Here is a 12,196-nt window from a genome sequence, read left to right as displayed (position 1 = left end):
GTATCTCTGCTAGTAGGGCTTCAGTGGTGGTATGTTGTTCAGGAGCCAATGGCCCCACCACATTCCCAGCTAACTCAGTTGGGCCTTCTGACCTATCCATATTTTTAGTATGCTCAAATGGCAGCTTCCTCTGCTTTGGATCTGTGCGCCCCACACTGAGTGGTGCTTGGCAGTGAGGATAGATGAGCAGCAGTTTGGCTGTGAGGGCAGGCGGCAGCCAAATAGGTTGCGAGCAGCTGGGGTAAAATCAGATTTACTGGTAAGGGGGTCATGCTGAAGGCAAGCAGGCAGAAGTTATATGTCAGTTTGGCCTCGTCAAAAATGGGTGGAGGGTGTCTGTAGCAGTGGGACCCAGCAATGGGATTCAGAGCCACTGTCATCCAGTACGCAGCTAGCAGTCCGCGGGCTGAGGCAGCCAAGGCCAGCTGTTGATTATCTATATGTGGGTACACATCTAGGGGGAAGTAGTCACTGCACTTGGTACGGCTGACTCTTTCAGAAACGGAGCTCAGTCTGATGTACGCCTATCTCAGAGGTGAAGAGGTGGCCCATCTTGGCAGTGAACCAGAGGGGGCAGGCAGAGAGGTCACTCACCATATGCATGCCCGGAAGCCCGGTCCAGACCTCTGGTAGTAAGTCACCTCGCCCAACAAGCCCCCACAATGAAAGGGCAGTGCCGCAGGGAGGCCCAGGCAAGGCTGCGGGCAATGCAGGCAGCCGAGTAGGCCAGGTGAGTGCGGGTGGTTCCAACATGTCCCAGGTGGCTAGGCATCGTAATGGCAATCTCAGTCGCCAGTGTCTCCGGCAATGACCCAGAGCTACACCACCAGAAGGGGGGTGCTCCGCGGCTCGATGTAGCTGCTGAATATATCAGCGCGGCCTGCAGGGCCGCAGATTTAACGTTGGTCACTGTTGCAAGTAGGCTGCCCAGGTTACACTCGATTGAGTTGCGTGCACGTCCCCGGGAGTGGGGGTGGCATTATGGGAAAGCGGCATTACACTCTTGGGCTCAGTAGGCCTACGCCTCACTCTCACCCGCGGCCCCTGTCACAGCGGGGCCTCTGAGGCATGGGCCACATGTTTGCCTCACGTGGTCCATCCCCGTTCCTGTGTCTGCAATGGAAGCCAAAGGAGGCCCACATGGTCATTACACAGTGATATTGTATATGCTGTTACCCTGATGGCTAAGGATGTTGTTTTTCAGGCATTTCTCCTGATTGTTGGGGATACAGAGGCTGGAGCTTCAGTGTCGAGTGACCATCTTGGTCGACCAGTGTGGCCATCCTTTGCCGCTATCTTTTGATCTCTTGTCTGTGACTGCTGACCTTGACTCAGCAGACTATGTTTGTCTAATGGCTTGACACTGAACTACATGCTATAAATAATGTCTTTTTTAGGTCTGGCTTGACAGTGCAGCTGTTCATGAACCTATTGTTACCAGTTCTTTAAAAATACACGTAGTGGGGCCTTTGGCCCCGAGTATTTCCAGCTCACCTTATGCTACTGGCTATTTGGTACATCCTTCTACCTCCTATGGAGCGTTTGCATCTGAAAACTTCGCAGAATGATCACATATTAAATTGTTTACCTCAAAGCTGCATAGTATACAGGACGGAGACGTTTTTGTTTTATTTTTTCTCTCCGGCAAGCTTTTTTAAAGATTTTCTTAGGATCAAAATCCAAGCTACACACATTGACTTTGCCAATATTGCTTAATATTCCATTTTCCAGAAAACATAAAACCCTGATGTGCAAAGATTAATGGTAAAGGTTGTGGGAAAATGTCACTTAAGAGTACTATAAAGACAATTAACATAAAGGCCCTTATTACAATGTCGGGCGGACGTGACCGTTGCGGAATCGGGACTGACCAACCTCCGGTTGGCGGTCTCGACCACAGCCTTACAATGCCACCGCACATGGGTCGGTCGCATACTCCCATTTGTCTATGGGAGCTTGTGCTGTGGCCGTAAACCGGCCGTAGTAGAAGCTCCCATAGACAAATGGAAGCATCTGTTTATCACTGCACCCTGGGACAGGTACCTCAAGGTGCCTGCCACAAGGTGCAGGGATTATTAGGGGGGCATGGCCCCCAACCGGAGGCCGCAGTGTGAAGGAGGCCCTGCTAGGGGCCCCCAATGTTGCTTCCAACAGGCTTTCCATGCCGAAAGCCCAACATGGAAAGCCTGTCAGAAAGCGACATCGTAATCCCCATAACAAACGCCATCCATAGGGATTATGGGCGGGCCTCCGGCTGGCCGATGGGCTCAAGGAGCCTGTCGGAATCCAGCAGGAATGACCAGCTGGTTTCATGTTCGACCATCTGCATTGTAATGTGGCGGTAGAAAGTGAAACCGCGATGGGACCCCGAAAGCCTCTGACCTGCGGTCGGATGCTTTGTGTGTCTCATCGTAATGAGGCCCAAAATACTTATTATCACCTTGGACCCCAATTTGGGGCAAAAAAGTAACGTGTAAGGTCAGGTTTTACTGTGGGTGCATGAATAGAAACATAATATCCAACCCAATGATGTAGTGCACTATTATGAGACAAATCCATTCAGGTGTATTAGAAAGAAATGTTTACTTTCAAAAGAAGAACTAAGGGATTCCATAAAAATAAAAAATATCTTGCATAAGATTAACGTCTTGTAAAGAAAAATTTGATCAAAAGCATGAAAGTATTGAAAGTTCTAGGACTGAATCCAGCACATGTAGTGATTAACTTGCAAGCTTCTGGAAAGTATAATTCTCTAGTGGATGACAATATTTTTATTTTTTATAACTACAAAGCTGACATGGGAAAATAATTAGATTGTGTTGCTTCACATCAAGGAGGGAACTTACATCTACTGAATAGTTCTAAAATATTTATGCAACACAAATGATTTGAAGGTTTATTGGTATTTTCACATATTGAAGCAATTGAGTCTACTTGAAATAGGTTGGATTTCCGTGTTCTCTGTATTTCTGGTTGGACAGCTGGTGCAGTTCTATGTGATTAGGTTTGCAGTCAGAGTCTAATCAATTGTTCTGTAATTTCGGTTGTTTCCCTCTTTATAGGTGCAATTCAGTTAGTGCTGATTTAGCTTATTTAGGGAGTTTGTGGCATCGAATAGGGCTTGTCAGGACCCCGTTTAGAATGCCATGGGGCAAGCAAGAGTAAATGGACCCAACCATGGGTTTGAGGCCTGTTACTCCTGGTGTCCCGGTGCCTGATCTACTATGGATCTTGAGCAACTGGACCAAGTACCCCTTCAGTTCTCACTGGTAGCGCGGTTGAGCAGCCCAAGGCTTTTTGGAGGGAGGGAGGCTGAAGGGGTGAACATAGGCTCAGACCTCAACACAACATTCACTATCAGCAACTAGTGATTGTCCAGCCAAATACTTGCTTTTATGAAAAAAATAGTATTTATATATGAACAGAAAGTAAAATATGATATTCACAAACAATACGTACAATCCCTTGAGGTCACGGCTCTAGTGTTTTATAGTCAAGGCCCTGAGTCCTACGCCCCTCTCGCTAGTGGTTATTTCCCATTCACCATAGAAGATATTCAGGTTAAGCCCCACTGATAGTCTAAGACTCAGGAGTCCCACTCAAACTCTTTATGAAAATCAAATGTGGTCCAGTGCAGAAGTGCTAGATGGCAGGCAACGTTCCCCAGGGCCATCTGGTCCGTAAATCAGTCTTACCTGCACCAGCAGGATCTAAGATACTGGAGTCTCCAAGCGTGCCCCATTTATGGACGCTGAAGCTGCAGTGGCTGTCTCCGGTACATTTCACACATGGCCCAGGAGGGGCAACGTCCAGATGTCTTTGAGTTCCTTAAACCCAGTCCACAGAGGCAGCAGTGTGTGTGGGGGGGTCCTTGATGCTCCTCCATACACATGCTAGGGCCCGAATGGCTCATCAGCAACATTCACAGCGGCCCCACTGGGCATACAGGGATGCCAATTTAGCTCCACACAAGGGCTACGGCCCGATTGACATGGCAGCCAGACTGTCTGCTTGACAGTTGATAATGTTGGGGGCTTCAAGCTCCCCTTTTGATTTAGAGTCTTTGAGGTTTTTGTTGGGGGTCTGCTGCCTTTTGAAATGCCCTCTACTCTGACCTGCCCTTTATCCAGAACGCAGTCTATCACAGCAGGAGAGAGTCCATATCTGAAAGTCCCACAACAAAGACCATGGGAGTGACTAGAGGTTTGCATATAGATGTCAGCCGCAGTAATCTATGTTTTAAAAGGTTACCTCAGGGACACTGCTCTACTCTTTATGATTCTCTTATCAGCCCCATCGCCTTTTCTGAGATGTGCCCAGGCCCATTCCCAGTGACCTCTTTTTGAATCAAAGAGCACCTTTTGAAGTGTACTGAAGAGCCTGGTTCTCCCTTCCTCCAGTGTGTCCACCCAGCTCACAGAAAAGCAGCAATACACAAATCTCCCTGGGGATTTCCTCTACCTCTTCATGTTCCTCCAGTTAGCCTTGGGTCCCCCATTATGGAAACCAGAATCTTCTATGTACTGTACCATTCACAGGGCCACTACACCCAGCACATGTATACTGTACCATTCACAGGCCCACACACACACCAAGCACATGTATAACACACATGCACTGTGCAGCGCTCCACAACAAACCAAGGTAGGCCAAGGGAGAGTTAATGGCACAGCAGCAGAACTTTAAATGAGTGAGCCTATAAGCCTCACTTCAGTTCAGGTAAAATGTACCTTTCACTTCTACTGATCACGGCATGGTATGATGCACCACCATGGCACAGGCAGCCTTTCGCTGCTATGAGGGTAGCACTTGGGACACCCCTCCCGGCGCAAAACAATAGCAATCCGTGAGACAGGCCTATGTCATGGTGCACATGCATGGTCCACGTTAACCCATGACAACAAAAATTAACATCATTACAGTTAGGGCAATCGGGGCAGGTGTGCACGTACATCACCATGCAAGGTACTTTTCTGTTGCAACAGAACCATATTCCACCCTATTTGCATTGCAAGTGTATTCCTTCTTTTGAACAGCTTCAGTTGCCTTTCAGATTTCTCACTGTTACGTGTTTCTAGTCATTCGTTCGTCAAATGCGCAGAGCCACCCATGAGTATTTGTGCGCTTTACAAGTTGTATAATAATAATATGGCTGTGAGGATTGTTTATTATAGCTGTTTCATGCAAAGCACCTTACATGCCCTCGACAGTTCAAAATAAAAAAAGGAAAAATATAAACATTTGATTGACCCCTTATCTGACAGTATAAAATCCTCATGGCAGAGCTTCTAAGTAGCACTCAGAACTAACTTTCCCCAATGGAATAAACCCAATGATTACACATCCACTGCATCTGGCATTAGTGCTGCACCTACAATTTAGGGGGCATCTGGAGTTTTATGTATACACTGATATATTGTGTACTGACACACTCTCTCTCCTTATTCTCAGTATCATCACCATAAAAATGTATGCTGTCTGCAACTCAATGGTTGCTAATGTATTATATGCAATGTCTCAAATGTTGTGAACCATCAGCAGGATTTTTTTTTATAAAGGTATGCCTACAAATTCAATTTAAATGTAGAAATGGGGCATACCATGTCAGCATATAGGCGGGAAACAAATCCACCACATCCATTGCTGTAATGTCAAGCAGTTGTAAATCAGACTATGGACAGAGGGAGCCACAATTATGACGCGGCTGACAGGCCGGTGTGTGGGACATCAGGTAGAGACGAACAAGTCATCACAGAGGTTACCATGGAGGCGGTCCACCTCTTGCCTATAACTGCTGTATTTGTCCCTCCGGAGGTAGGGAAAGCAAGCTGTGGGCTGAAAAGAAAATATATAGAGAGAGATGGAGGCAAAGAAAAACCGAACATTGCCAGGGGCTGTCATTGAGGATTAAACTATGTGCATTACCTAAATAACACAAAGTGATGAGCAATGTCACCAACAGGAGATGCGCCTTAGTGAATATTCCACATTACATTCACAAACAACCTTTACACAGACCATTATCTAATCTATTTTTGTTCACTTCTGGATGCTTTTGGATTAGGTCGATAATGTGTTCTGGGGCACAGGAAAGTTTGACCACTATACAAAGCATAATAAAATAATGGGTCCTTCGGGAGACAGTTAGTCTAAAAAAGAAAAAAAGAGTTGTGGACAGGGTTGTGATGGTGCAGGTCAAGACAGGACAGCTCCACTCATGCTACCCACTTATGAACTACGGCACCCTCGGCTCTCCTTGTGTGGGTATTCGGCCTGTCTCGAGGTTGGGCAGTCTGTTTATGGCACGAGTTTTTGGAACTCTCCTGACCCTTGTGAAAAGTCCCCCAAGGGAAAACACATTTGCTCGAAAACCCGCTATTGTGTAATTGCACTTCATTTATGTTGCGTTTTACATAGAGCTGCATGTCTGATGTCTCTTCCCATTTAGGTTAAGGCACCAGAAATGTGCAGCGGTGCAAGAGAACCATACTTTTTCATGGGACTCACCTCTGTGAATATGTAAACTGAGCTTTAAATACATTACATTCTGTGTAGCAGAAGGTACCGTAAGACCAAACTCTGCTCCAGACCAAAAAGAAAAAAGGTTTGCTGTACTCTCTGTGTTCACTCTACTTTACACAACATGGTCCATAACATTGAGTAGCTTCAAGTCCGTTTTCTCTTTTTCTGCAAATAAATCTGAGCAGATGCTGGTTCTGAATATAAAGAGAAGTTCCATTGTGCAGTGGGGGTTCTCATTTAATGTTGCCCTCTTTGCATACTGTGTTCGTTCACTATGTAAATTTAATATAAAATGTCAAATGCTATCATTAAATCTGAAAAGGCAATCATTCATCAATTCCAATTATTGCACTGCTGCCTTTAGCAATCACAATGAAAGAGGAGCTTTTCTCGTGATCCAAAAGGACTGCAGTAGTACAATACTGCAGCTAGCATTTTTTAAAGTTCAATAAAGAAAATATTGTACCGTTTCAAAACTGCAAGAGCAACACCGGTCATGCTTTGACCACAAGTCAACAATAGACTTTTATCTATGCCTGCCCACAAAAAAGGCTTGCTAAGGAATCGCACAGTTAAATGGAAGCGACCCTGCTTACTGCAACTTCTGCTGGTTTACTTTCACTTAAATGTAATGACAAATACCTTGGATTTTTCTAAATTATTCAACAAATCGACAGTCTTTAGAGCAAATTGTGCGCATCTACCTGCTTAACAATGCAGCATACTACAGCCTAGATTTATGAAAGATTCCTGCAACGTGCCTCGAGGAGGCATAAGATTTTGATGGTAATCCCTGCTACGAATGTTTGTAGATAGGGATTTGCGTCAAAACCCATGGATGATTGCATGGGAAAACCCATCTGCCACCCCCTTGATGCTAAATAATGCAAAGCACAACTTTTAGTTACTTTGAGAAACTATCCAACGCAAATCCTGATTTGCGTTGGATAGTAAATCCCAGCATAATACTTTGCGTCAGGATTGCATTGCGAAAGTAACACAAACCTGTTGCAAAGCGTTAGTAAATCTGGGTCAAAATTTTGAATCCTCCTCTGTCGCTTTGTTTTAGCACACTAGACCAGGTGGTATACTACATATGCTCAAAGGGATGACTTGCATGATGGTACCAGATAGTATGTGTCCATAGAAGTCATGTACCACCATTTCCACTCTCAACTCCATTACAGGTACCAAAAGTCATTAGTATTTTTAATTTAATTATTCTTCTCTTATCCCATTAGGGGCTTGCGAGGTATGAGAGGCAAAAATGATTATACATTGAAATGAATTCCACACATTCTGAGGTAGGGGAAAGAAAAGAGAAAGTATAGCAGGTACAGTTGCAAATATTTAGAGCTAACGATCAAAAATAAAGCATGAAAAATATGGAGGGTAGAGAGACAGGAACGTTGGTATGTGCTGCTCACTTGATGCCTTATTCAATTTGTGGAGAGTAGCTTCATGTATACAAATATGTCTAGGGGGTCATACGATAAATATTCCACTTAATAAGCATTTGAGAAGGAGCATAAGGAGGATAGAGAGGAATCGGGTTTTGTATAACAGGTTGTAGTCCACAGCAGCTTTCTGAACCAAGGGAGTAGCTTTCAGTGGTGCAGCAAGTGCAGTGGCGCTGGGCCCAGAGGCCTGAGGGACCATTGCACCGGTTTACTGCTGTATTTACTACCCACACACCACTCAGTGTGTCCTTTCGCTTGGCTTCCACAAGGGAAAATGGCATTCTAGCTATGGCAGCGTTCAGAGACCTGCTAAAAACATTTATGGCGATAATCTGGTCATGATCCTCGTTTCAAGTAGCATTTGTTGAAGAATGCCGTTGTAAGACAGGCATCTTTTTGTACAACGCATAGCTGCCAAGGTTTCAGATTGCTATGTGTGACATTGTCATAATTTCAGTTTAATTATGAGTGACACTTCAATGACTATACGTGACACTTTCTTGCAAGCAAAATCAAGCAATGAAGACTAGGGAAACAAATAAATATCAGAAACTACACCCATTTGCGCAAATAGAAACTCTAAGAAGATCTTAAAACTGCTGCAAAGCACCAGAAATGGAAGGGCATCAACCTAGTGCCCTTGTAACCTGATGGAACTGTTACACAACTGTGAAACCATGATCTTCTCTTCTCAGCTCCCTAGTGTTGCCAGGCGGGCTCACAGAAACACAATTAAAAGACAGATTCCTGCCTTAACCAGCCTTTGCTCAGTGGGCCCCTTGGATCCTCCCTGCTGCCAGCAATGAATCAGTCAGATGCAGAGCATCAGTGTGGACTACAGGCCCGCTCTGTCCCAAGTGAGACTCAGCCCAACAGGATGTGAGGCCCCCAGTAACTCGGATCTTGTCAACATAGTCAGCTGCAGACAGGCACCAGGCATTGGGCAAACCTCGGGCTGGCTGAGGCACACACAACTCAACCCTAATGAAAATCACCCCAAAACGGTCTTCCGTGGTCTGTGTGACACTACCTACCCAGCCCTACAGCCAGCAGCCCAGATGAGCTGCTTAAGTAATGGGTCAACACACTAACTCACAGACTTGACAGCCGTCGCTGCAGACAGCACCAGGCATTGGCTGGGGGGCAAGCCTCAGGCTGAGGCACACATATTGCAAGGCGGCAGCCTGAGTAAGTCAAGGTGCTGTATTATTTCTGTCGTGCAGCTTTCGAAAACTACAGTGTGACCCAGTGCTTAATTTGAGCCAGTGCTTTCCGGTGCTCCGCACTGGCACCTTATTATCAGCACTGGGGCTATGACAGTCTGCCACATGGTGGCGCTGTCCTGCAAATTTAGGTATGAACACAACAACAGCGGTTTATTTGTTCAATTTGCAATAATAATGACTAACATCTGCCCCCCCAAGCCATTCTTCTGGCTTTGGGGGCCTGTAATAGTCTGACTTGTCACACTTGTCGGAGTGTGCAGGTAGTAGCTGTGTATGTACTGTCATTGGCAGCGCTGGCATGGGTTATGTGAGGTGCAAGCTGCAGTGGCCTCCCGACGAGAGCACCGGCACTTATCCTTTTACAAATTAAGCACTGGTGGGACCAGACAGTGAATGTGTGACTACACAGAGCAGGCAGCTAATTGACCGCATGCTAAGTGCTATTTATAATATAAAGCACATTTTTGAGTCAGCGAGAGATTAATACTCTAGAGGCATACTGTCTGAGACTGACACTTACTTGAATTGCGAGGCGAGCTGCGGCAGTTCGGTTTATGGTGGAGCCACACGTCTCCTCAGAGTACTCCTGGCTGCAACAAACGACTTCCTCGGCAAAAGCACCGCCAGAGCATTCCGGCTCAGCAGTAGCTGTACAGTTTGTGCTCTGGGCTCCAGCCGCTACTGCAGGTTGGGTCCGGCAGTCACAGGAATCATTTATTGATTTTAAAGTACTGTGCAGCGGTGCGAGCAGTGTCATTGTCGCAGCCTCCCACAGACGTACTTCATGAAAACTGCAGCCACCCGGTCGCGCTGCTGCACATGAAGTCCTGCACATATTAAAGTTACTCTGTCACTCACAACAGATGGGTGATGTCTTGTTAGTAGCCAATGGGTACTGCCTCTCCTGACATCACTCAGTCAGAATCAGGGAATGCAGACCCGCAGGAATCCTTTCTATTGATACATTATAGTCAGTTAGCAGCTAAGCCCCCAGCCTGCCGGGAGCAGGGCGCTCGCCACAGCGTGCCGTCACTCCAGTTTTAGTTTTAGTTTCAGTCAGTATAGCAGAACTAAGGGCTTGGCAGCCAAGGCAGGTGCTATGCCTATTATGCGTGGCTTTGCATTTCAGTATAGTGATGTGGACCACCACACTGAAATGCCTTAGGCTAAAGCCTGAGGTGTAGAACTTGGCAGGGCTGACAACGTTAGGAATGACTTGCTAATATAATATTATGAAGCTTTGCTTTCCTGTAGGAAGAAATGCAAAAATACAGTATTATAACAATTAAAGAATAATAATCTTAGATTAAGTGTGGTGGCCAACGTACATTTCTTACCTTCCAGCTACCTGCAGCCAGATTCTGCAGTGCTCCCGCTGCACCCTCTAGTGTGTCAGGGTTCGAGCACTCGGAGAGGAGTGTGAGGTAGGGTTTCACTATTGAAGGATGCCACAACATCTGGATTCCTTTTGGTGGTTCTGCACAGTCTGGAAGAGGTCCTACACCATCCCACTGTATAGAAACAGAAAGAAACCCAGAAATAATAGTTTTGAAAATTAGACAATTGCTTAAAATGTCCTCATATTTTGGTCATATAGACTATTCCATGGAAATATGAAATGTAAAAATCATTCATCCACATTTAAATAATCAGTTATTTATTCAGACTTAATGTGAGAAGTTGGCCTGGTATATGCTGTCCACTAATCAAAGTGGGCACCCTGTACCAGTCCAAACAACCCTTATGGAGATTTTAGAGGTCAAAGATAACCTTAGAAAGCTATCAAAGTGGTAGCTCTGGAGAGCAGCCTTCAGGCTTAGTCTTCAAGGAATGTTAAGCAGCTTGTTTTACCAGAATGCCACCTTATTGTATTGGTTGAATGAAAGGAGAAGCCCAGAGTAGTTATAAAAATATGTATTTATTATTATAACACACTCTAAATACTTCACAGCATCTGCTACAGTCAGATAAACACAAAGCACACAATACTGTAGCACAGAAACCGTCGTAAGTAGCACTAATACACAGTGGGCTCCAGAGGGAGACCAAACCATATACTAAAATAGTGGTATAAGAACCACGACTCTAATCAAGACAGCGTCTAGAGGATGTAGAATCGCTGGGACCCCAAGGACCCACCCAAGGCGAGTAAGTAGGGACCCCACGGAGGACAGGTGCAGTGTGAGAATACGCCGTACAATTCTATGGGAGAGTCAAGGTTGCAGTTTTAAAGTTTAAGGACCCTTCCCAGTGGATTACGAGGAAGCCCTTTAGGTCATAGGAGGTTGGAGAGCCAACCCACCCAGGGACACCGTAGTACCAGAGTTACCTATCCCAGGGAAGCCGGGTGCATAGGGCTGAAGTGGTATCGGAAACCGCCGTCGGTCTCAATGGAGAGCTTCAAGGAAATGTCACTGTGAAAAAGAAGAAAAGTGTCCAATGGAATCCAAGGGTGGATTCTTGATGAAGAGAACCTGAAGCAGAGGGGACAGAGTCTGGGTCACTCAGGAGTGACCAGGCGCTCGGTAGGCTAGTGCCCACTGATGTAGGGTGCTTCAGGTGCATTGAGGGGGTTCTTGACTCTGCAGCCACCGGGACCAGTAGACGTCGAGGACGACCAGGAACCGGATACGAGCTGTCCCACGAAGGATGTTGAGTGCTGAGGGGTCAGTGTCCAGCGGGTGCACCAAGAAGCCTAGGCAGCGGCAACCCACAAAGATGATCAAGAAAAGTTACAGTTCGGACCAGCAAGGTCCAGGAGACTCATCACACACAGGGGAGTCAGGGCAAGTCTGGAGCAACCATAGGAGCCCAAGAAAAGCAAAGATGACCCTCAAGAGGACCCACAGGCTGGAGGCACAGGAGTTGCGAGGGGACCTTGAGCAGAATTACAAAGCAATAGCCCACGGAGCACTCAGCGCAAAGAGACCAAAGTTCTTTGATGGAAATGGTGCCAGAGGTTGGGGCTACTCAGAACCCAGTGCACTT

The 12,196-nt window shown here is 46.1% G+C and overlaps 1 protein-coding gene across 12 annotated transcripts in view; it reads right to left on the bottom strand.

The window, feature by feature from the left end:
- Positions 1–12,196, bottom strand: part of CTNND2 (catenin delta 2) — a 3,222,299-nt gene that overhangs the window by 654,323 nt on the left and 2,555,780 nt on the right. For 8 of the 12 annotated variants that reach the window (XM_085606754.1, XM_085606758.1, XM_085606756.1 and 5 more), the window contains one exon: positions 10,537–10,719. In XM_085606754.1, coding sequence (XP_085462880.1) covers positions 10,537–10,719 — 183 coding nt within the window. The remainder of the gene's footprint in view (positions 1–10,536; positions 10,720–12,196) is intronic. The other 4 variants (XM_085606755.1, XM_085606763.1, XM_085606759.1 and 1 more) reach the window with 1 other exon arrangement.

Source organism: Triturus cristatus, chromosome 5_2 (assembly GCF_964204655.1).
Source record: "Triturus cristatus chromosome 5_2, aTriCri1.1, whole genome shotgun sequence".
In the NCBI taxonomy this organism is placed as follows: domain Eukaryota; kingdom Metazoa; phylum Chordata; class Amphibia; order Caudata; family Salamandridae; genus Triturus; species Triturus cristatus.
Note: the sequence above shows the minus strand (reverse complement) of the source record. Positions and strands in the feature narration are given on the sequence as shown.